The sequence below is a fragment of the Chaetodon trifascialis genome, chromosome 11 (genome assembly GCF_039877785.1).
Source record: "Chaetodon trifascialis isolate fChaTrf1 chromosome 11, fChaTrf1.hap1, whole genome shotgun sequence".
Classification (NCBI taxonomy): domain Eukaryota; kingdom Metazoa; phylum Chordata; class Actinopteri; order Chaetodontiformes; family Chaetodontidae; genus Chaetodon; species Chaetodon trifascialis.
The window spans coordinates 4,675,811-4,701,112 of NC_092066.1; the positions used below are offsets into that span (position 1 = coordinate 4,675,811).

The 25,302-nt window shown below is 43.3% G+C and overlaps 2 protein-coding genes across 2 annotated transcripts; both read left to right on the forward strand.

Moving 5' to 3' along the window:
* The first annotated feature begins 481 nt into the window (after positions 1-481).
* On the forward strand, positions 482-2,713 carry dnaaf6 (dynein axonemal assembly factor 6). The gene is made up of 6 exons (XM_070974848.1): positions 482-697; positions 932-998; positions 1,102-1,204; positions 1,472-1,568; positions 2,040-2,125; positions 2,351-2,713. The coding sequence occupies exons 1-6, from the start codon at positions 605-607 to the stop codon at positions 2,478-2,480; spliced, it is 576 nt and encodes a 191-aa protein (XP_070830949.1). The 5' UTR covers positions 482-604; the 3' UTR covers positions 2,481-2,713.
* A 687-nt stretch (positions 2,714-3,400) lies between these two features.
* pip4p1a (phosphatidylinositol-4,5-bisphosphate 4-phosphatase 1a) lies at positions 3,401-18,786 on the forward strand. Its single transcript, XM_070974829.1, has 7 exons — positions 3,401-3,634; positions 4,717-4,910; positions 9,163-9,269; positions 10,676-10,781; positions 12,581-12,633; positions 13,718-13,808; positions 15,893-18,786. Exons 1-7 carry the CDS (start codon positions 3,517-3,519, stop codon positions 16,034-16,036), a joined length of 813 nt encoding a protein of 270 aa, XP_070830930.1. The 5' UTR covers positions 3,401-3,516; the 3' UTR covers positions 16,037-18,786.
* Positions 18,787-25,302: the final 6,516 nt, after the last annotated feature.

Sequence of the window (25,302 nt, forward strand, 5' to 3'; positions counted from 1 at the left end):
ATGATAATATATTACGCCTTCTCATAGATTAAACTGTAGATTAAGTAGTTAAATTGGCTCCACCTCAGCAAAAGTTAATATTAAAATGCTGTTATACGTTAATGCGTCAGTAATGACATTCAAATTGTGTACAATAATACAATAATTTGAGACGGGATTTTGCAATAATATTATGTAGTTCCTTCGATTCACAGCGTTTTCTTCTTCTTTAATCAGACCAACGAAATCTGGTTTCATTTGAATACGTCATCACCAGCAGAGGTTGGATATTTCCAGGTGTTTTCTTTTTACCTGGTTATTACTGCGCTTGCGCTTATTCCACTTCGTCTCCCGTTAATAACACCTCTGAGGCTTTTGTTTTTAGTTTAACGGCCTTGTTGTGAACTTTCTGCTCGCTCCAGTTTTCATTGCTCATTCATTTGTTCCAGGTGTCTGTTCCGTGTGTGACGTCACTGGTTCCCATGGCAGCACGGTCGTCTCCAGGGAAACGGAAAGCGTCAACAGCAACAGTCCATACGTCCATTAGCTACATTAGCCAACAGGCTAACGCTAGTTTTTACTGCCTTTACCTGTTTACCTGAGCGTACATTTGTGTTTTTTCTGAATGGAGTGTCTTGGAGTTTCATCCGTCCAGAGCCTGCAGGCTCTGTCTGCCTTGTTGTCAACCCAGCAGCAGGAGGAGGAGGAGGATGAAGAGGTGAACTCTCTGCCCCCGTTTTAACTGCTCATTCAGTTCACTTAGCCTTAGTGCTAAGGTACATGTTTCTGAAGTCTTGCTAGCAGTTTAATAATTTGCTTATATCGGTTTTTATCACATATTTATTGTGCATAATTGCCTCATAGTGACTGCAGATTTAATGACTGGACACCATGAGCGCTTATTTAAACTAAAACTCTGTTGGTTTAAAGTAACATCAGTTAATCTCAACAGAACGTGACAGCCTGTGCACGACTTGGTCCAGGACACATTGGCCCCCGACCCAAAGAAGATAAGGAAGGTAATGTTTTGTATTTCTTGCAGGTAACACCAGAGTCTTTTTAGTAACTCAGGTGGTCTGATGAAAGGTTCAAACAGGGTTTACATCTGCGTTGTTTATTTAGTGTCCACAGCCTATGTGAAGAACAGCAAAGACATCTGGAGCGAGGAAGAGGTGGCTGAAGGCTCCCAGTATGATGATCTTGCTGACCCGCGGCCACAGCCTGAGTAAGACAGACCGTAACACACACCCGAGGCTCCACTGATGTGAGGGGGTCAAACACTGGGAAAAGCAGACATCAGAGATCTCTCCACTGAGCTCACTGAAGTCCTCATCCTCTTCTTCACTTTATTTGAGCTTTAAGCTTCTTTCTGTTTATTGTTGTTTTCTCTATTAATTCTGTGTAATGTGATGTCAAATAAGTTTAAGCAGATTAATACTCTATTGATGTTTGTGCATCCCTGCTGAAGTGTGTGTATAACCTTTGTGTTCAGGTATGAAATAATCCTGAAGCAGAGTGTGGGGACAGAGGATCTGTTCTTGGGCTTGAACGGAAAGGACCCATCCTCCATGTGCTGTGAAGCCATGCTGGTAACTTATTGACCGCCACTGGATATTTATACCTCACTCAGTGTACTGTTTCTTAACTGAGAAAAATGAAATGTTCAAAGATGTGATCAGGCGGGGCACGCAATCAGAATATATCAAGAAACTCTTTGTGGACAGTATGATGAAATGTTAAGGGGCATAAAACCCAACTGTTAAGCAGCACAGACGAGGGAGAGAAAGTGGAACTGTTTGGAAATCAGATCAGTTCGATAATCATACAATGAGAGACTACAGGAAAGAAATGTCACTACTTTTACAGACTTTGATAGTTTTTCAAACTTTTATCAGACCCTGCATTAGAAATGAGAAGACATGCATGCACGTTAATAATAGTGAGAAAATGACACACCCAGGATAATACAAGTGGAACATTATCCTGTTTGAATAAAAGTGCAGATTTAAATGCACGTACTGTAGTGTACAATATTTAAGATGCTGACTTTCTTCTCTCAGGTGAAAATCAAACTGCCAGACACTAAAGCAACAGATGTGGTCCTGGATGTAAAAGAGAAGTTCCTTGATCTGCGGACGCCAAAATAGTAAAGGATGCTTTGAAAATGTTCTCTTTCATTTTGAATCCCCTCAAGACAAGGCAGCAGCAGCTCAGACCAAAAGCTCCATTTCCAGACATTTCCTTTTAATCAGAGGTTCACATCATGATCTGAGCTTTTAGTGCTGTTTCACACTGCTTTTAATATGCTCCTCTATCCGATACGCACTCTCTCCCGCCACCTCTCTCTCTCTGTCTTCTCTCCTCTCTTCAGTAAACTGGGTCTTCATCTCCCACATCCGATCCACAGCCACCAAGGAAAGGCTCAGTTCTTCAGTGAGAGGGAAGAACTGGAGGTGACTCTACTAATGAAACGCCCCATGGATTTTATCAACATGCCATGAGACAGAATGACAACAGCTGACAAGTATTCAAAAGACAAAGATCTGAAACCAGTGGACAGAGGACATGACGCACACTGTTTATGGGTCAAAGAAAGAGATGGCTTGAGAAGTGATAAGCATATGCATAACCTGTTTATCTGTAATTTGCACTCTGTGAATGTTGATTTCTTCCTATTTTTACATCTGCCTCCACTGATTCTCTGAGTTTTAAAATACACTTGTTTCTAATACATTCTTATCGTGTGGTTGCTTTATTACTGGAAAACCACAGGTAGTTGAAGATAATAAACACATGCCCATAATTTTAGGCTGATACCTTTATGATGCATGCTACAATCATAATGCATGTAATAGCCCCTATAGTAAACTGGTACCTAAAATAGAGAGTATTTAAGGAAACTTTAAAGGATAGGTTCAAATGGTTTCAAGTCTTAATAAAATGCTTAAATGTAATAATTGGTCGCTGTCACTTTGGGAAGCAGCCAATGACTCTTCTGATATATACACATGAGCATGTAAGCATATTATATTTAGAAAAACTTGAAAAAGTCCGAACTGATGGTTTGTACTTTCTTTAAAAGCATATCATCCACATTTTAATTGTTTCAGGGCAGCAACACCTAACATTTGAGCACGCAAACCTGGTCTGTAACTGCTCCAGTAAAGCTGTCCAGTGTAATGAGGGAAAAGTAGACAGCTTGGAAGTCTGGATGTTAATATTCATGCAAAAAAGTTTAATTTTAAGGCTTGAAATGAAAGTTGCATATTGCCACTTCATTCCAGTTTAAAAGTAACACAGACAGGCCAGTGTTGGAAAATGAAAAGACATCTTTCACTGGTCGGCCTTCACTAAACATGACTAACACTTATGTCGTGTGTCGGGGCATCCCTTGGTGTGCAGTGCCACACCTCCGAGCATCGTTACCGCAGCAGCGGTGGTGTGATCATGTGACGCCTGCATTTCCGACACAACAATACAACACCGTATCGGTCTGCGCTCACGCTCCAACTCTCTCCCCCACGCCTCACTCTCGGTATGGCGGACGGCGAGAGGTCCCCGTTGCTATCAGATCTGGGAGATGGTGCTCTTGGCAGCGGTAACGGCGGGGTGTCTCCCGGTGCGGCGCCCTACGGTGTGCCCAACAAACCAAAGAGTGAGTATCCATGGTGCTCTCTCCTCCACCCGACTCCAGCCTGAGCTAGCCTACCCTAGCTTAGGTTAGCCTCTACTGACTGAGCATTCTGGTTAGCCTTTTAGCTCAGCTGTGGCAGTGACAAAGAAGCAGCCTGTCGTGACTGTGTTTGTGCAGGATATAATTTAAGGTTCAGAGCATTTCTTTGTAAGCATCTCTTGACGGGTGACATATGCTGCTTAGCAATCACGTCGTGAAGCAGAGACTTAAGGGGAATCACCATTGTGCTAACGAGTTAACCTAGCCTAGCAAACGTTATGTTAGCTTGGTAGCTAGCTCTACTTAGCACCGGCAAACCATAAGCAAAGCTTCAAGCTTGCAGCTCAGTATTATAATCAACAAATTTATATTTCGTTTACGTTCCTTAACAGCAGTTGTTGCATGTATTTCAACAACTGAATGGCACTCACTGCATTTGCAAGCAAGATAATTGTACCGCTTAGCTAGATAGCATCTGAGAACACCTGATTTGATTGACACATGAGGAAGCCATTACGGTGGCTTCTGAGGGATGCTGCAAGAGCGAGCTGCGACCAATCACAGCTCACGTAGGGAGGGCCAGTGTCTAAATCCCTTATTGGAAAAGGCATGCGATACGGCTCCTAATTGTGTTTTGCTCCCACAAGCAGCTCTAAGCACTACACCACTCATTCACCCTGCTCGTTAGAAATGTAGAGCAGGTTTTACTGTATGTTGCACGTGACCTCCAGGTGAAACTGTCCCATTTACTTGCTCATTGTTTCTCACACTTCTCTCTCTCTGTCACACAAATACTCTTATTTGCTGAAACTAACCCCGCTCCACATTCCAGGAGTGTTTTTCTTCTAAAGCTCCTTTCAGTTGAACTCGAGACCAAATCTTATTATCTTGTTAATCATAACTTAAGAGGTTACTTGTCATGGGAGTTGAGGCGCTTTTTTCCTGTTCATTGCGCAACTCTTGTGACTGCGTTCCCTCCACAATCCATTCATTTTCCACTGATCGCACTACTTTTGCATTTATCATTTTGTCCCTTTCCCTTCCTTGTCTCCCTCTCTGTGCAGACTTCCCTCCATTCCCCAGCCCGACCCAGCCCTCGGTGCTCCTAGGGGAGGATCCTCCGCCCTACTCCCCTCTCACCTCCCCGGAGAGTGGCAGCGCCCCTGTTATCAGCTGCCGGGTGTGTCAGAGCCTGATCTCTGTGGAGGGGAAGACCCACCAGCATGTGGTGAAGTGCGGGGTCTGCAATGAAGCCACGGTGGGTTTCTGGAGCAATCTGTATTGCCACATGTAGCGCACACAGACACAGACACACACAGACACACACATGTATGCAGTTGCTTCACATACTTGACCAGCATCCTGTCTTTAAAGGGTAGTTTCACACAAATTACAAAAAAACACAATTCCTCTCATGAACCTCCAGTGGTGTCTACTCACGCAGAGGTTTTGGTTTTATTGAAGCCAGTTTTTGAGATGTATGTTTCTAAGGTTTCTGCCTCCACCACAAGCCAGTGGAGGTGAATGTAATTTTGTTTTTGGTGCTCAAACCAGTGAAAATTCAGTTGCATCTGTTTCCAGAACCATTATGCTCATAACTCTAAGTAATCCTCAGAGAACAGTTAGGTCAGTTCACGTTATCCCCATGAAAACATGCTGTGGTGGAAAGTGGTTCCTGTGCAGCGTTTCAGTTGTACAGCTGAACCAACACTTCAGAAGTACAGTATATAGTAGAGTGCGACTGAAGGCTTTGTTTATGTAGGCTAAAGGTAGATTTCATGCACACATATTACGTAGTGTCATTAGCAGTTAAGACTGTAATAGAATTTAAGTCTTACCATTGACTGTTGCAGAGTATCACGTAAGCTAGCACATCCGATGTGATTGAACCCAACCTGAACATTACTTCCAAATTTTTGTCCAAACCCAGGCTGACCTGTCAGGTCTAGACCGGCTTGGGTGGCTGTGCCCCCTGTAGCGTTGAGTATTTAAACACCATAAAACATGTAGAAATTTGATTATAAACAGGGGAAGTCTTTGTAAGTGTCGCTCTGATTGCTACCCACCAGGTTTACAGGCATGAAGACAGTTGTTTTTCAGGAGATTTAGGGACACGCACCCTCCTAACTGGTGTAATTTGGTTCATCCAAAACTGGGGGGGAGGGGTTTCTTTGTTAATTTAATCTGCTTGATTTGGTCAGGGAGTGTGATGTCAGTTGAAGCTGTACAGAGACTCACAGTGAGGCTTACTGTAAAGATGGTGCACTGTAAGTCCTCGTCCCCTCGTTCATCTTCTGATCCATTAGACGTGCTTAATATTCGCTCTTCTTTGGTGTTATGAAGTCCAGATACAGTTTTTTGATCTTACTGCACTTAACAAAATTTTTCTGTGCTCTTTTCGGGTCCATCAGTCAGGCAAGATAGACTAAAAGCACATGTAATACTTTGATTTATTAATGCCAGTGGCTAGAGATAATTTGGTTTACCCATGCCTTAAGATTGAATGATAATTCAGCACGACAGGTACTGTGAATGAGTCACCTGTAAGTTTGCATGACATGTTTGTCTTTATGGCTTTTACTCCTAAACAAAATGCCAGGATTTCTGACCAAGACTGAGTCAAGACACAACAACAACAACAAAAAAGGGATGCACAGCTGCTTTCCTGGTTTATGAAAACAATCTCTTCGAGGAAGCAAGTCGCACAGAGAAAGTGATCTAAATGATTGATCCAATCGGAGAGTCGTGCTGACGATAATGCAGCATGTAATTTCAACAGCCATCACTGTCAGATTCACAGGTTGAAGGGTCTCCGCGACTGTGTATGACTGGCTGTGCGAATCGGTGTACAGATGGAGGAGAAAATCTGAAATGTTCCCAGATGTACCAGCTGGCAGTGTGAGCAATTTACAGATGAAAGGAACATATGCAGATGCAGAGAAATATGCCCAGGGTGTGCAAATGTAGATTGTTGGCCACAGACTTACAAAACACAGATGAGGTTGCATTTAGATTGAAATTCGTGTGGATGTGCACACATGCATCATTAGCAGTACAGATGGAAGTAGCTTCATACAGACATGTGTTAGACCCAAGAACTGGCTCAAATCCAGAGACTTGTGCAGGAATGTGGACAGGAGGCAAAGTATGTGACTGTAGTGTCTGTGGGACAGCAATTATCATTTGATAGCTTTGATCTACAGCGTCTTTAGTGGAGTTAATGGGACATTCGTCTTCGTGTCAGTCTCACTTTGTTAATTAGGCTGATAAATCGGACGTGTTGTTTTTAACATAACAGTTGCATCTAACCCGGCTTTAATTTGACAGCTGAGGTGGGATGACAATCGATGCGAGTAGTTGCAAGTCAACAGTATAAATGGTTGTTTTGCTGCCGCAGATTTACGTTGCGAAAAGTGTCTTTATTGCAGTTAATGGTTATAATCAGAGCAGCTCAGCCGAAGTGAAAGGGAGTTGATCACATGTTGAGACGTCAGAGAAAAGTTGCACAACTTATTTAATCACAAAGAACAGCATACCTTTATGGACAGGTTAGTTTCCTGATTTAGATTTAGTCATAAAACTGGCTGAATAATCGAAACACCTGTCAGGATTATGTAACAGAGTTGAACTGCAGCACAAACTTCAGCCTCTAAAGTGACCGCGCAGTTGAACCAGCACTTCTCTGAAAGCGTTCAAACGACGTCTGAACATTTAAACCTTCCTCACAGCTTTATTTCAAGACAGCATTGCACGCGTTATAAACGTTAGCACTGACACGTCTTCATATGGCAGCTTCGATGACTAAAGGTGACTGAAAATTGTCAGTCCACCACACGATGATTACTTGTAGCATTCATTTTCCCTCCCTGTCATTACCTCCTGTCCCTTCAGCGCAGATGAAAACGTCCCTCCCATCGCTATTGTGAGTGAAATTGATAACGGAGCAGGAAAGTCACAGGGCTCAGTCAGATCTGGTTAGTGTGCGTTTAATGATGCAGGGGAGAGAGCCATCAGCGGGACAGACAGCAGGGTGTTGTATTGAGCCCAGAGGAAGCTGTGCGATTTGTGTAGTTGTGCTTGTGTGAAACACAGATTAAAGTTTCCATTGTCTGTGAGCTCAGACGACGTCCTTGATAGCTGATGTCAGCCTGCAGACCTGGATGACACAAAGTGGGCTGCACCAACAAGACATACTCGGTAGTTAAAAGAATACAGGCACAGTGTACAGCATGCACTATACAAGAACAGAATTGGGGGATTTGGGGATGAAGCAACCTGTTTCTGTAGAGATATTATCCATCCATCCATCCATCCATCTTCTCCCGCTTCAGCCGGGTCGCGGGGGCAGCAGTCTGAGCAGGGATGCCCAAACTTCCCTCTCCCCGGACACTTCCTCTAGCTCTTCCGGGGGGATCCCGAGGCGTTCCCAGGCCAGCCGAGCGACATAGTCACTCCAGTGTGTCCTGGGTCTTCCCTGGGGTCTCTTCCCGGTGGGGCATGCCTGGAACACCTCCCTAGGGAGGCGTCCAGGGGGCATCCGATAAAGATGCCCGAGCCACCTCAGCTGACTCCTCTTGATGTGGAGGAGCAGCGACTCTACTCTGAGCTCCTCCCGGGTGACAGAGCTCCTCACCCTGTCTCTAAGGGAGTGCCCTGCCACCCTGCGGAGGAAACTCATTTCAGCCGCTTGTGTCCAGGACCTCGTTCTTTCGTTCATGACCCAAAGTTCATGACCATAGGTGAGGGTGGGAACGTAGATTGACCAGTAAATCGAGAGCTTTGCCTTTTGGCTCAGCTCCTTCTTCACCACGACAGACCGATACAGCGACCGCATTACTGTTGCTGCTGCACCGATCCGCCTGTCAATCTCACGCTCCATCCTTCCTTCACTCATGAACAGGATCCCAAGATACTTAAACTCCTCCACTTGAGGCAGGAACTCTCCCCCAGCCTGGAGGGAGCAAGCCACCTTTTTCTGGTCGAGATATTATAGAGATATTGTGGAGATATTAGTGTATATATATATATATATATATATATATATGTGTGTGTGTGTGTAGAAAACTTAAACCAGCAACAAAAAAAATCCTCAAATAAACTGTTAATAATCCTTCATATGCAAGTCTGTGGCCTAAACATGTTTGTAGCCTTTAATCTGTATCTCCCTCTATGTTGATATTAAAGTTAGAAGCAGTGCTCAATACCCTTTGCTTTTCAGAGGGCCTCTCAAGGCCTTTACTGTCCTCTGAAATAAGTGGATGGGATTACAAACCGTGAGCGCTTGATGCTGTGCTGTCACACTCAACAGCTCCTGAACTGTCCCTCGGTCCCGTACCTGCAACTGCAGCGCCGTCACTTCCAATATCTCCCAGAATACTCCTCTCCCTCACGTCGTACTGGTTAATTCTCGTCCATCAAGAATAATTGGCTTGTTATCGACTCCTATTCTAATGCGTGGTTCTGCTGCCTTCATATCTCATCCTCCTGCGCCTCTCTGTCTCCCTCTGCAGCCCATTAAGAACGCCCCAGCAGGGAAGAAGTACGTTCGCTGCCCCTGCAACTGTCTGCTTATCTGCAAAGTCACTTCCCAGAGGATCGCCTGTCCTCGGCCATATTGGTGAGGAATTCTCTCCAAGTGTGTGTGTGTGTGAGACTGCAGGTATGCTGTGTGTCTGTGTGAGAGAGAAGTGAAGCAGAGGAAACAAGGTGCAGTGGGAGCAGCAGTCCTCAATTAAGGCTGTGCTCCCAGCACAGTTTACATCCAGTGCTCAGCCAGCCAGATGAGGAAATACCAGCCTCATTAGAAGAGCTACACCATGTGTTTCACTTCAGCGTGTCGGCCGTATTATGAGAGGGCTGTCAGTATGGGTAGTGTACAATAAGTGCCATGAGTGTAAAGTAGCACAGAATTCATGCAACGCTGCTTTGATTATACACCTTCTGCCACAGTGTCCAGATCAGCACAGCAGCCTCCTCCACGAGTTACAGTTACGCCTTCTGTCAGGAAATAAGCTAAACAAAAAGTCACAAAACACTTCACAGGTCAAACAGATGTGAATGTGTTGTGAAAAAAACACGAGACTGATGTCAGTCAGTGGAAATGTTCGGCTTTGGCAGCTCGTCTGAACATCACACTGCTGCAGCCTAGTGTAATTGGTAAGACAGATAAGATTCCTTGTTTACGCCCGAGGCATAAAATGTGCAAGAGAAACATTTTTAGCTCGTTTTTTTTTTTTTTTTAATTCTCTGCTGCTAAATGTGCATAATTTGAAACTATACATCATAAAATCTCTCGTCATAAAGATCTGAAACACATAATTCACCTGTCAGCCTCAGTGCACATCATAAGGAGCGACTGAGGGCTAATTTAGGTTTCCATGTTAAAATATTTTACAGTTTGTCATGAATGCGCCAGGCAAGAAATAAATGTTTTTCAAACCAAATGAAATGTACTAAAAAATATTCACAACTTCCCCGTTAACCAGTGATTTGCTTTGACAAATGAGCTCCAGTTTAACTTTCTTTGAAAACACCCTCACCGCATTTTGAGTTTTGTCTCCCAGATATGCTTAAAATTGGAAGAGACGCCATTCGTTGGCAGAGAAACAAACTTGAACTGTCATAGCTGACTTCTGGGACTCTGGTTTCATCACAGTTGACCACAGGTTACCCATTTTGTTAAAGTGATGCTAAAAGTTTGTCTATATTCCACATCGGCCACTTTTCCTGCCATGAATCGAGAGTTTACCTCCGCTGCCACTGTTTTGCATTCAAACCAGACGTGCTGACTAAACCAGACATGTCTCCGCTGCTGTCTGATCAGTGACTCTGAGCTGGTGTTGCTGTCTGAGGAAGCTGGATCTAGAAAAGCACTGATAGCGGTAACAGGAGGACCGGCTGCTGATGGGTCCCAGAAGGTGAAACTGCTGTCAGCTCACAGCATCCGGCAGTGATTGTGAGCTGCTTGCACTGAATGGTATCTCGTGGTGTGAATGCTGACTTTGTGAATCTGTCTCTTTCCAGTAAGAGGATAATTAATCTGGGTCCAGTTCATCCTGGTCCGGCCAGTCCTGACCCCCAGCCAGCCGGAGCCCGCGTCTCCTGTGGACACTGCAGCAACACCTTCCTGGTACCACACTCTCTGTTCTCTAATGGTGAAAATTTCACATTCGGATTGCACAAAAAAAGATTAATCCTCCAAGACTCCAAGATTAATCCTTCTTGACCCGTTGCAGTGCATTTAATGAAATAGTCTGAGCTCAGAGGTTTGTACGCATGTGTGCTAAATGTCCTGGGATTCCTATCATAGGGTTTGAAATATATTTCCAATCTCAGGACAATTCCTAATCAGTAGGAATTCGAACATCAGCACAGTCCTGTTTCTGAAACCTGTGGCACGGCTCGCCACCTCTCCGCTCCCTGTGAGCGACATACATCTGAATAAGACGCAACCAATAAGATGACCCTCCCTGCCGAGAGCCAAGATCCAATAAAGATGTTTACCAAGAGATGATGCATCACTATGCAGAACAGCTGAATAAGAAAACAGCCTTGGCATTTTCTTTATTGGCTTTCACGTTTATCTGATATGATCTTGAGCAGAAATATCTTGTGACACTTTCAGTAGGCCTGCGAGGCGTCTGCTGTGAAGCGAGCTGCTGCACGGCCAGACAAGTGAATTACTGCAAGGCCAAAACATCTCAACAGCACACCAAGTAAATGTTGAGTTACTGGTGTGGATCAATAGCCCTATCAACTCTCTGCTGATATATCGGGGCCATTTTTTGCTAAAGGGGAAGTGAAAATTTAACTTACTGCTCTTTAACAATGTGTGGGACAGGTAAAGATGTTTTGGATGCATGAGGAAAGAAAGGAGGGTGACAGCTGCAGAGGAGAAGAATGGAGTTATAAAGAGAGGTTAGATAGATGGTCCAGGCTGTTTAGCATTCAGTCGGACCTTTCCTACCTGTTTAAAGACAGGCCGGCTGAGTGAAAATACAAATCTGTGCCCTGGGTGGCGTTGCAGTGATCCTTTTGTGGCAGATCTGGTGATAATGTTCTCTGTGCTTCCCATACAGAGTGTTTTTTCAGGACAAGAAGAATGTACAGCATGCACAATGCATCCTGCTCTGCAGGCTTTACAAATGTATCCCACCCCAGTGTTAGGGAGGGAATAAATGTCTGCTCCACGAAAAGAAGACTATTTTTCTTTCTCATTTTTTGGACGGCATGCAGCGCCTGTTGGCAAGAGCTGCGATGGTTGTGTTAGATTTCTTAAAATATGTCATCAATCCGTGCAGCAGCAGCAGGCGTATTTAAATCCACGGTCCAATTTAAAGACCATCTGTAATTCGACAAGGAATTTATCATTAAGTTGTGTGTTGCCTCCACGAGACATTTACTCGCAGTCAAAGAACGAGCCCCATCAGTGCAACAATGGATCATTTAAGTCATTCATCAAGCGAAGATGCTAAACATTCGCCGCTTCCAGCTATCAGATGTGAGGAGTGTTGCTTTTCTTCTTTTTGTGTAATATCATTGCGAGTTTAATACCTTTGTGTTTTGGTTTGTTTGGTCAGTCAGGCATTTTTTTTAACCTATTTCTCACATTTTACAGACTTTAAAGACAGTTCCTCTGTTAATCAGTTATTTCACTGCAATCTGTTCACCCAGTCGGTTCAATGGCAAACACCCCTCATCAAACAGGGCCCTTCACGCCTCCTCCATCAGTCATTCTAACACCTCCGATCAGGTCGCTAATATAAAGACGCTGTGGCCGGGACAAGCACATCAAACACATCTCAAATTCGAATGAGCAGCAGTTGTGATTACAGGGAGTGCACTTCTTAAAGGTCTTGTCTTCTCAAAGATGCACGCTGGTTTTTCGCTGAAGCTGAAGGACACATGTCTGTCTCCTCTTAATTCCAGTGGACAGAGTTCACAGACCGGACGCTGGCCAGGTGCCCACACTGCAGGAAAGTGTAAGTAGCTCTGAGCACTTCATCCACTGCATCGCCTCAGTCTCTCTGCTTTTACAGCGCAGATTTACATCCTCAGGCGTCGAGCTGAAGCTTTAACTCTGTGAAAGAGCGAGTCGGTAACGGCTTCAGGGTCTTTCTGAAGGACACAGCATCCTGTTTGCGTGACTGTCTCTGACCTCAAAACATTTCCCTCACCAGCCTCAGAGAGTCTGATCTGTGAGATTTAGCACCTGAGGATTTACCCTGAACTTTGCTGCTAATCACATTCCTCTATGACGAGTATGTCCACCAGCTTCCTAACGTGGGGAGCAAAGTTCACAGGACTTTAGGGACGGGAACTAGCAGGCATAACCAGATATGATCCTGTATGAACTCTTCAGATGCCAATCTCAATTATTATTTCAAGCATGGATAAATGTGTGATGTTACAGTTTGATATTACAGTGTGTGTAATTTCTGGCCTGATATGTGCGTTTCATCGTATTTTAGTGAACACAGTGTGCCATGACAGTCTTTACAATCAGCTTTAGTCATCAGGCTTAAACTTGTCAAACTTAAAATGGCTCCAGATGCTGGATTGAACCTGGACAGGTGCTGCTGGAAGCTGAGTCTCTGCAGGTGTATCACCGTCAGGCTTCATGTGTTGTTTCAGCCCGGCACTTCTAACAAGAGTTATCACATCCCCAAAAATATACAAACTATTATTATTGATTGATTATTCCTCGACTCATTTCTGTGTTTTTTAAGATGCCAAATACATTTTAACCCTCCACACCTTGTTTAAAAGTTTTTTTCACAGAATATGTGTTGACAGGTCGCAGTAGGAAATGGGAATAGAATTAAGGGAATGGCTTCATTCCATTTAGCTGCCTCAGTTTCAGGGTTTGTGCATGCTGCCTCACTGTCATGGTTTACCGGGAGCTTGAATGGAACGGAGCCGTCTTTAGTGTTATTAGTAATCCCATTGTGACGAGTCAAAATTCTGCCGTGAAAGAGGCTTATTCTAAAAACACAGGCTCATAGCATGGTGCTGTATTTAATCTCATGTCCTAATGATGGCGCCTCTCCTCTGTCGGCCCTGCAGCTCCTCCATTGGTCAGAGGTATCCCCGGAGGCGGAGCTTGTGGTGTTTTCTACTCTGCTTGCTATTCAGCATCTCCACCGCCGGCTTGATGGTGAGTGGACGCCCCCCAGACCCCTTCCTAACATCCAAAAGATGGAGACCTTGTCAGTGTTCATAATAGATTATCAATAGCTGCTGGTTGTTGTTGAATTAACCTTTTCAGCAGACTAATAATAACAGAAAACATAGTGGAGCTATTGTCTCATCTTTTCTAAATCTGTCCTCCCTTTTCGGTTCAGACTGTGTAAACCTTTCAGCTGCAGACAAAACGACAGCAGTAAGAAGACGCGGCGCGATAACAATCTCTGCTGCTGTTGTCGCTTGTTTAACATGGAGGGTGTGCACCTCCCAGCCGCTGTGCAGACGCCGGGTGACAGGCCTCTATTTGTCAGTGAGATATATCACACACACACAGCCTGGTGTAACTGTAAGCAGTGTTCAGGTCTCAACACCAGCCTCAACACCCTCCGAATAGCAGAGGAGATTATATAATGCCTCGCTAGTTTTGAGCTTCTGTTTCTTATTCTACTCTTTTATTGTACGTGGATGCAAGCATGCAAGACTTACAGTGCATCTCATCTTGTCTATTTTAGTTCTTGCTCTTATTGAAATGGTTAAAACCCAGCAGCAGAATAATCTCCCAATAATGAAGACAGTCTTCAGAAAAAATAATGAGCGCGGGAGTCTAAAAATAAACATGGATGCATAGAAAGAGCTGGACGGTTGAAACATTCTGCCTCATAAACAGCAGAGGGTGCAAGATGAGCATGAAACGGCAGCTCACAGTATAGACACACTGCACACAGGGCGCATACGCGCCTGCCAGCATGGAGAGTCAGCTACGTGCACACAATAAAAACGCTGTATTGAACACATTGCATGATGCCGGTGTGGCGGCAACAAATGTCACAACGTTGGAGATCACGTTACGCGTAATAAAAAGGTTGTTTAATTATAAGAATGGAGCAAGGGCAAGGATTCTGACAGTTTAATCCCAACTTTATCGGCAGCTACCCAAGACAAGTAACGGATCAAACTCGGTTTCCAGACAGCATTTAATTAGGAACAAGGAAGCAGTGGTTTAATAGTACTTGAAGGTAGTTAAGTATTGAAGGTAGTTATAAGGAGATTCATCACCATAAGAGCTGTAATAGCTGTTCTGGAGCTGTGGTGGGCCCCGGACTCAGCAGCCGGAGCTGAGAGATGCCAGCTGAAATGTTAAAGTCCCTGAGAGGAGAGAGGAGACTCGTTTCAGGCTGGCTTATGTGTTTGTTTACAGCATGTTTTTAGTATTTTTCAGCCTGCGTGTGCTGTTTTGATCGCCTCACGGTGAGAGAAACACCTTATCTGGATGTCTGGTCCTGGACTTAAACGTGATGCTTCATCGTAGATAACATTAATCAACCGAGCCGGGGCTGTGTATCATCCAGAGATCTGTGGCTGTCAGAGCAGGAAGAGAATCTTTTGACTTTTTCGACCCACATTAGCGTCGCTCTGCTGTTGTGACTTTGAAACAGGAATTCATATTTCCATATTCTCAGAAACCCCCGTGGGTTCTCTCAAAGTCACTTTTGCCATCTTCATTAAATAATTTTCTTCTGAGCAGCTGCACACTTAATACTTGATGGGAAAGCTATTTTCTCTCTTACCCCTCAGTCACTTCTCGGTATCGAATATGTGCTCCTCCATGAAATTTGGGCATTTCAAACAGCAAAATTCAGCGTCACTGCATCAGTCTGGTGCAGGTGGATTAATCGTGGACTGGGGAAAAATAAAATACACTGAAGCTTTTAGTCTGTTTTGCATGAAAATGTCTTGACAAGCGAGATGAGTGTTTGGTGGAAACCTGCTCTAATGCTGTCATAAAAACCCGACTGCTTCGTCTTTTAACTGTAAAAATCACTGGATACTTGGCAGGAATTTTGCACAGTTTGCGACAACATAAATGGGTCACATAATAAATGCATAGAACATTTTCAAGCCCAATTTAGCTCTCCGGCTCTTTGCATTCAGCCTGATTGGACTTGAGCCGGCTCGCTGTAATCACCATAACACACACAGAATGTGCTTATAATTCCCTTAAAAGGCCTTTTGAGCAGCATCTGATATTCAGAAACTTCCTCTTTCCCTCCTCAGGCTGGAACGTGGGTGAAGGCTCAGACCTACCAGGGGATCTACGCCTCCTGGGCTGTGCTGCTGCTCCTGGTTCTCGTCACCCTGGCTCGGGCTTTCTACTGGGCCTGCATGAGGGTCAGCCAGCCCCTCCAGAACTTCACATAGAGCCCCCCCTCCCCAACCATGCTGTACCCTCTTCCCAGCCCGCCAGGCAGGAGAAAAGATGGCTTTAAAGAAAAGAAAAAAAAAACAGAATATTTATTGAAATCCAACTCCAGAAAGAAAAAGTTCTCCTGCTCCTCCTCCTCCTCTTCCTCCTCCTCCTGTCCCTTCCCTTTTAGTCAAACGTGTTTCTAAAACTGGATGGCGGCGGCTGCGACTGCTATTATATCTATCGGTAATTATGACGATGCCTATAGCCTGATGTACTGTTTATCTGTTCTAATCTTGTGGCCAGTGTGGGGTTCATTTTAACATAGCAGTTTTTCTTCTTCTCTCTCCCCCTGCGCTGTTTATAAATTTTCAAATTTAGCCTGCGGGACATCTGTTGCACTCTGGCAACTTCTAAGACGAGGGCTTAAAGCTAAGTCTCAGATGTGAATATTGCCCTTGTTTTTGTTTAGGGGGGGCGCTCCTCCTTCAATCCTAATTTGACGTTAGGTTTAGCATTTGAGCGTTTAACATTTTTTAAACTCAGAAGCAAATTTTTTTTTGTAAACGCGGCGATGAAGTCAGATGAAGCTAACAAATCGATGCCAGTAGGAGACGATCGGCTGGAGGGACATCGGCCTCCTTTTGTGAATCAAAAGATCAAGTAGGTGTTGAAATTTGAAAATTAAATTCAGCACTATGTGAAGGTAGGCTATGATGTTTCTGAACTCAGTGTTTATGCTGAATTATCCCCTGGGACTGACTTTGATCCAAAGCAGCTTGAAAGCCTTAAAGGAGGTGTGATAGAAGGATTCCACACACACACACACACACATAGACAGCCACACGAATGCATACCGGCACACAACAAAAGGAAGGTGCTCTTTTAGAGTTTCAACAGCTCGGAAAGCAGTTTGTCGAAAACATCCCAGCCTCTCTCTTCAAAGACAGACCGTAAACAGGTTTTCTCCATACTGTTGTCCTTGTTTCAGCGAAGAAAAAGTGACATGCACGCCACTTTGCACGAAAATATGGATATTCTGTTCTGGTCCCGCAAGAGCGCAACAACACCAACAGCTTTTTTTCTTCGCTCCGAACAAAAAACAATAGGTTAACTTTTTAAAAACTTTCTTTCTTTTTATTATTTATTTTCCCAGAATGCCAGCTTCCATCTCCAATTGACATGTCACAAACAGCAAAATAAGGCATAATCCTCCCTCTCTTGCGTTGACCTTGGTTGATTTTATTTGGCTTGGCTTTCTGAAACAAACCAAAATATGGAACAAAACAGATGGAGCCAGCAGAAACATCAATATCTGCCTCCTTATAACCCTGCGAGTATCCGGTGTGTTTTGGAAATGCTTTCTCTTGTAAGTTTTCATTCATACAAACTGCACATGTTTGTCTTGGGAGCAGACTACGAGCCGAGTCTTCAGGCCTGTCTGCGCTTTGCTAGCCGAGGTGCAATCTGTGAAAGCAAAACAACATAAGCCTAAATAAAATACAGTGCTTCAGGCTGTGAGAGCTGCGGATGGCAAGCCTAAAGGTTTGGCATGTACTGTACAAGTAAGCTCATCAGAGCTCAGATTCACTGTAATTGGCACAAAAGCACCATATTGCTCAGCTCGTTTGATCATTTGGGACCTTTCATGGTGAAAATATGTCCAGTGTTCTGTCATTGATGATGGGGGCTGGCCCTGAGCTTTTCCTATTGGCTGGATGTATCTTCACCTTAAGGCCAGTGGAGTATTTGTGAAAGAAAGCTCGACCCACCACACAAAGCCTCCCGTCAGTCTGAACAGGTCAGTAACATGAACACAAACACACACTACGCGATACATCGTCACTCAGTGTAAGTCCCACGATGACTCGTCTGTGGTTCTGAATGTGGTAACATTTCTTTTGTTCTGAATTCTGTGTTTTTGTTTTGATTGTAAATATATTTGTTGTTTCTGTACAATGGAAGTGACTAAGCGAATTATGTTGCACTCCGAGCTTAACACTAATGCTGTGATCGCTGCGGACGTTTTATTTGTTGTTTTTAAGAAGGTTATTTTTGCAGCTCTTCACCTGTTACGTGTTTAATGATTTGATGAACTACTAACCTGATAAGCCTCCGGACACCCGGTCGTGTCCAAATCTTGAACACAAACACATCAACATACTTGCACCAACAAGACATTATGACCGAATCACATTCCCAAGCAATGACACACACACACACACACACAGACACACACACACCCAGCACCTTATACAGTAGTGAGAAACACTGCATACACCAAGTAAGACGAGATGATGTTACCTTGCTAGACTGAACTGAGGTCGCAGACAGTTCATGTGGTGTCATGTTATTTATTATACACACTGCAAAAAAAGGCCCCTTTAACAAATAAGTCGTCATCAAGTCCTGAAATCTTATTTATTGTCAAAAAAAAGTCTGTTCAGGAGTGAGATTATTTCACTTCTTCACGACTGGACCAAGGGCAGTTTTCCTTTTTTGAAATCAATGCAATGATCTGCTGGTTTGGAGTTACGGGAGTGCAGTCATTTCTAAGACTTTGGTGGAAAAGAAGATTGCAGGACAGAATTTAAGATGACATGACTTGTTTAAGGAGACCTTTTTTTTTTTTTGCAGAGGAGTGATCATGTTTTATCCATGACTGCAAAAGAAATCAATCATGTTAATGCCAATAATCAAGAACCTGGCTGATGCTCTTTTCAGAGTTTGTTTACACACAAATAAAGACATGATGATGTACGAAGCAGCTAACTTGAGTTATTTTATCTTCCATGGTATTGTTTTTTTCTTTATTTGGGGGAGAAAAAACTCAAATATTCCTGTTAGAAATCCTGTAATTCAGTGATGCAATGTTATGAAGTAAACCTGCCTGACAAAGACCTTGAAGGTCAAACTGTTGCATCAGAAGTATTTTGGGAGCTTTCAATATTCAGTGTATGGAGCAGCTCTCCTTTTCTTTACTTCATATTCTGCTTTTGTTCTGCACCTGCACCTTGGGTTTAGACGCATGCACCAACGTTTTTTGTGTGACGTAACCCCCGATCAACAAGCGCCCGTTGACTAACACTACTGTCATGTTTTTAGGATGTTATCTAACCCCAAGTTACTGATTAAGCTGAAGTGTTAATACTGTTGGATCAAGTTTGTATTAGTACTAGCATTTTACTACCACTTGAAGTGGCAGAAACTGGGCCTTTGAACCATTAAACCACGAATATTAGCTATGTGTTATGTTATCATTAGTTTTAGCTTATTTCTTATCTCATTTATCTCTTACGACTGTTCCATCAAACTAAAAACATTTAATGTTAGCGTACTTCAACTGAAGTATTTAACGATCTCTCTTGACTCTTGTGGTTCCATTACACTTAGCCAATTAGCCTTTCAACCATATATCCAGTACATTTAGCCAACTATTTCAAATGTTTACTCCAGCAAACCTTTTTTTAACCATGTATCTATTACTTTAAGTTAACTGAACTGTTTTTCTATGACTTCTAGTAAACTGTTTTAACTGTTCATTAATTTTAGCTAATTGAATGGTTTATCTCTTACTTTTAGCTAAAATCGGGATAATGCGAACTGTTTCAACTGTTTATCCATTACCTTTAGCTAACTGTTTATTACTTTTAGCTAACTGAACAGTTTATCTGTTACTCTTACCTAAATGGACTGTTTGTCCATTACTTTTACCTAATTTAACAGTTTATCCATTACTTTTACCTAATTTAACAGTTTGTCCATTACTTTTATCTAATTTAACAGTTTGTCCATTACTTTTAGCTAACTGTTTGAACTGTTTGTCCATTACTTATATCTAATTTAACAGTTTTATTTTACTTATTTAATTGAACGGTTCATGCATTACTAGCTAGCTATTTAAACTGTTTATTACTTTTAGCTGACTAAAATTGGGATAATGCTATTTGAACTGTTAATGTTCCATTACATTAACCGTTTTAACCTTTTATCCATTACTTTTAGACAACTGCTTGAAGTGCTTATCCACACTTTGAGCTATGCTAACCATCTCTTCTCTATTTGCTTACCAACTACTTCTCATAATCTTCAACACATCGTGCTAATATGTAAAAAATAACTCAAATTGGTGCCATGTTCTGTGTCAGCCAAATGAAACTAGTAGCTATAAGCTACCAGCTGTATCTATAAGCCACCAATTTCATTTCAATGGTTATCGTTGGCCTAAATACAGCCTACTTAAGATCCCAATATACCACTTTAATTCCATTTGTGTTTATTTTCATCCCTAACACAAACGTGGATATGAACTTTTTATCAAACGCGCTGCCCCAAGGTCTTCACACATATCCGCAACTACCCCTGAGGTACATTTACCACTGACGTACACTGTCCACCGTCCATCCACATCTCCCGTAACAGACACAGCCACCATCTGTAATGTTATTCAGATATTACCAGATGGTATGTGTTCATTTCAAAAAGTGAACAGCAACTGTCCATACTGAGCCGGTTTGGAGATAATGTTGCTAACTGAAACAGATGCTTCACGCTATCATCCACGCTCTTAATTGGGATAATTGCTAGTTATTGAAACGAGTGAAATCAAACCATTCCTCTCTTTGTTGGACCTGAAGGACTCCAATTTTAGAGCCACTTATTTAAGACTTTGTAATGCTTTTTAAAAAGAAGCCAATTTGTTTTTATCTTCATGCAAAAAAAAAAAAGAAGCAGCTCTCCCTTTTTTTTCTATTCCCACAAATGGTTGGAAAGATGCTCGTCTTTTTCTCACACATCTTGGCCCCTGTTGGCCTCTTGAGTTTCATGCGGATATATTTTTTGCCTGGACACAAAGAGATGGAGGGATTAAGGACATTGAGAAACCTTTCAGAAACCACAGCTCCCTGGAGAGAGCAGCACAGAGCAGGCAGGCTGAGAGTCCGGAGAGTGGAGGGGATGAAGGAAAAAAAGACCACGAAGTGAGGAAGACAATCGCTCCCATAACCTCCTCGTTTTAAACGAGAGAAGAAGGCTGCTTTCAGTCTGTAACACAGCAGACACACACACTCTTCCTCACATGGGCTCACACTCCTACTCAAAGCACTTCAGGTCCATTTTATTGTAATTTTATTGACTTGATTTTTCATTCATGATATTATACAGCTTCACCTCCGTTGGGAATGTTGCTGTCCCCGCTCTCCACTTTTGTTCTCTCTTTCTCATCTTCATGTTTTTCCCCTGTGAGGGGCTTCAGTGACAGTTGGGCTGATGTGGGATTCATATGACGGTTTCACACGAGAGCAGAAAGAAAATCTCATCTGGTGTAAATCTTTGTCATCTTATTTGTGCCTTTCTTACATAATAAGATTTTCATTACCGCAGACAATGCTTTTTGCGCTTCACCTCACAGCTGATGAACCTTTTGCTAATTGCCATTTGTCGAACCCACTCATTAGGAAAGAAAATGCTCTTTCCCATGAGAATTATTTTTCTAACAGCATGAGCTTTGAAAATGCAGCAGAACAACAAATCCAGCGGCGCATCATCCGCTTTTGACAAAGCTCTTTTTATGTTGGATGATACACGTGTTTCTGATGCCAAAATTCAGAGAAAAGGTCTAATAAAACAACAGAATATGTGACAAAATGAGAGGATGAAATGAGGCTGAAATGCAGCAGAAATCATGTCATTGTTTCAGTTTTTTAGATGTTTCTTTTTCCTCTCTCCTCTTAGCCTCTGTGTCCTTGCTTTTTCATATTAGAGCCACAATCATTATTTTTGCCAATTCCTTCGGTCACCTCGTCTTTTATGCCATCTCGTGTATTTTTCATTTATTTCTTTTTCAAATTCAAAAATTATGCTCTTGTTTTGAATTTGGACATCCCGGCATCCTCACCAGCTGGACGTTTGTCTCTCAGATGATAGAGCAGGCTGTCCTTTAATTGTGGCCATATTTTGAAGTGTCCTCGAGCATGACACCGAAACCCCAAATTATTCCCGATTGTGTGCTTTGAGCAAGTGTGCCAAAATGAACGGATTGTAATGAAATGTAATCGTCAGTGGTGGAATGTAGCATTTACTCAGGTGCAATTTTAGATACATGCACTTGAGAATTTTTCTGTTTTTGTGCTACTTTTCACTTTTCAGGGAAAAATAGATACATGAACATATATCATTTACACAAACAGTGTATATATCAGTCATTGTTACTTTGGAGATTGAGGACTTTACTTTGAATTCTAGTCGAGATCCCAAAGTTTCCAAAGTTCACCGAAAGCGATTGAATTTGGAGGAAAGTGACACCTAGAATATGTTGACAGTGATAGAAATGAGGAAAATTATGTAGTTCAATGACGAGCTGGAGGATGCTTTTTCAGAAAATATATGGTCTGATCACAGCAAAGTCGCTGTGTTAAACATAAATAAAGACAGAATGCAATCATTTGAAAACACACTGTGTTTACCAGCAACAGTTTCTGAGTCCGTGTATTAATCTCCTTCATCCAATCATGTGTTCACAAAGCGGTGAACCTCGCTCCATTCATACCCAATCATGATACTCTCACCTGTCTTTCCCAGTCTTTCGTTGCTCCTGTCCAAACTTGTTTGAAACGTGCTGCTGCGTCAGATTCAGAATAAGCGGATATAAAACAAAAATCAATGAACTTGACGAAGTGGAAGGGGAAAACTGTTTGTTAAGGGTTTTTTTTTATACTTTTCTCTCACCTAAAGATGATACATCACAAAGGGTTTACAATAAATCATCTTCTTCGACCTCTGTTTTATTGCTTACAGAGTTCAACCAACCACACGCACACACACTGAATGTCTCTCTCTCTCTCTCTCTCTCTCACACACACACACACACACACACACACACACACACACACACACACACACACACACACACACACACACACACACACACACACACACACACACTCCTCTTGCACAGTGTCAGTGAATATTGCAGCAGTAAAAAAGGCAGTGCCTTGCTAAAGCCTTGATCCCTCTTACTTCTAACAGGATTTGACCCTTAAGTCCCAGAGCATGACCCTCATCTGCTGCAACACCATCATCCTGTTTAACATACACTCTCACTATTGTCCTCCTGTCTCTCTCTCACTCTCACACGCACACACACACACACACTTAGAGGCCCTCACACACATGCACGGACACATTTCAGGGCCTGAATCCATCACTACACACCTTCCCAGCCTGCCCCCCCACCCCCCCACGCACATACACACACTCACCCACTGTGCTGTATGATGTAACACTGCTTAATTTTACGCATAACACACAACCTGATGGATCCAGTTAAATGTAAATGGCGAACAAACGCTCCTGGCACTACAAATAAAGAGAGAAGAAAAATAAGGAGATGACAAGGGATGGAGGATGGAGAGAGGAGGATGATGGAGAGGTGGTGGCGGGGGGGGGGTTAACTCGCTGTGCGAGGATGATACGATTGAGTGAGTGAGAAACAGAGAGATGAAGGGGAGAGAGAGAGAGAGAGGCCGGGAGGATGAGAGGATGTGGGGAGACGAAGGAGAGGAGAGATTGAGCAGGCAGCTAAGCACCAGATTAAACTCCGGGGTCGTCAGCTGTAAAACAAACAGTCCTTTTAGTGGGGATCAAATCCAGATTTAACCCCCCCTCCCTCCTCATCCTCATCCTCCTCATCCTCTATCCGCACACAAACACACACACAGTTCGTCACAGAGGAGATAATGCTGAAGGAGAGGAGAAAAAAGGAGGGTGACGATCTTGGTGGAAAGCAAATTCCTGCCTCAGAGCCCGTTTTTGTGTGCCGTTACCTAAATTGCCCCTCAGGGAATGTGAAGTTTTATTACACCCAGGCAGAAGTCCTTCATTATATTTGTTTTGTTTTTCCTTCAGCTGGTGATAGACTGGGCTAATATCTGCCACAGAAACACTGCAGAGTAAATAAGGCAGGAGGTTTTCTTCTTACAATTCTGTGTTTATATTACATCTTTACAGTTATATTCCCCTGACAACGCCGCTCGCCTTAATATTCCACCCGTTTGTTTAAATCTGTCTCTCTGTCGTCTGGCTCTGGATGAGGCCTGGGCGGCTCCATCAGTCCGAAGGCTCAATTTCCAAACTGTCAGCTTTTATACTCGCTGTGAGCTCTCTTCCTTTGTTTTGTGTGTGTGTGTGTTGAGTGTGTGTATAAAGAAATGTGTAAATCCATGAGCAGCAGCAGTGTCTCTTACTGTGTCCGACCTCTTGCATCTCTGAGAGGACCTGTCTGACTTCTGCTGGTTGAGATTGGAAACGGTTTTGGAAAGCGAGGAGGAGATTTTCGCCTTAAAGGGCTGTTTGAGGGTTGGAGCACGTGGAAACTGACAGAATAATCTCACTCAAGGTCCATGTTCTGGGGCTTTCAACACTATCACATGGTCTTCATCAGCAAAGTTTGCATCACAGAACAGTAGATTGTCAGATTTCCTCCTCAGGAAACAGAGCATCTGCTGACAATGACTGTGTCCTGTGGTTGAAAGCTCCAGAAGACAGTAAGTGGACCTTGAGTGGTGGAAGTCAGCTCTGAAATAGATGAGAGGTTCTTACAACATCTGCTGTTTGATCACTCCTGAGCAGGTTTTCTCCTGGCGATGACGACCATGACGGTCAAAAGATCCAAGACAATCGCGTAAGCAGACTTTGTTAAGAGCAGTTTCATGTAGGAACTATTTTCTTTCTACCAAACTACACCCACTAACCGTATCACTGTGCAGACGGACGCATGCATCTCCTCGTGGACGAGAGGCTGGTGCTTGTGACAGACAGGATGTAAACATTAACGGCGTCCTGCTCGGATGAGCTGTAATGTTAGCTAGCAGTATCGGTTAAGTGTAAGCTAATCTTCACAAGCTAGCAGGCTAGAGGCTAAAAGTAGATGCACGCTTCCTTCTGCGCAGTGCTCCGGTTGGTGGGTTGTCAGAGCAGGCTGTCTGTTACTATGTTTGCAACCCAAAAACATCATTAGCATTAAGTCTTCTTCATGTCTCGTAAACAGGCTGAAACATGCAAGATCAAAACAGCATATCAAGGTTAAAGTTAGAGGCCAGACGCTTCGTGGTCGAGCTGAGGGTCCTTACAAATATATAAGTGCAAATGTGTGTGTGTGTGTGTGTGTGTGTGTGTGTGTGTGTGTGTGTGTGTGTGTGTGTGTGTGTGTGTGTGTGTGTGTGTGTTGGTTTCAGGCTTTTTGCGTGTGACCCAGGGTCCCTGGGCTGCTAAAAGCACAACA

Excerpts from the sequence above, each read along its gene's own strand:
- pip4p1a (XM_070974829.1), top strand. The coding sequence starts at position 3,517 with ATGGCGGACGGCGAGAGGTCCCCGTTGCTATCAGATCTGGGAGATGGT. Across the intron at positions 4,911-9,162 it reads GGGTCTGCAATGAAGCCACG|CCCATTAAGAACGCCCCAGC; the intron begins GTGGGTTTCTGG and ends CTCCCTCTGCAG. Across the intron at positions 13,809-15,892 it reads TCTCCACCGCCGGCTTGATG|GCTGGAACGTGGGTGAAGGC; the intron begins GTGAGTGGACGC and ends TTCCCTCCTCAG.
- dnaaf6 (XM_070974848.1), top strand. The coding sequence starts at position 605 with ATGGAGTGTCTTGGAGTTTCATCCGTCCAGAGCCTGCAGGCTCTGTCT. Across the intron at positions 698-931 it reads AGGAGGAGGAGGATGAAGAG|AACGTGACAGCCTGTGCACG; the intron begins GTGAACTCTCTG and ends TAATCTCAACAG. Across the intron at positions 1,569-2,039 it reads TGTGCTGTGAAGCCATGCTG|GTGAAAATCAAACTGCCAGA; the intron begins GTAACTTATTGA and ends TTCTTCTCTCAG.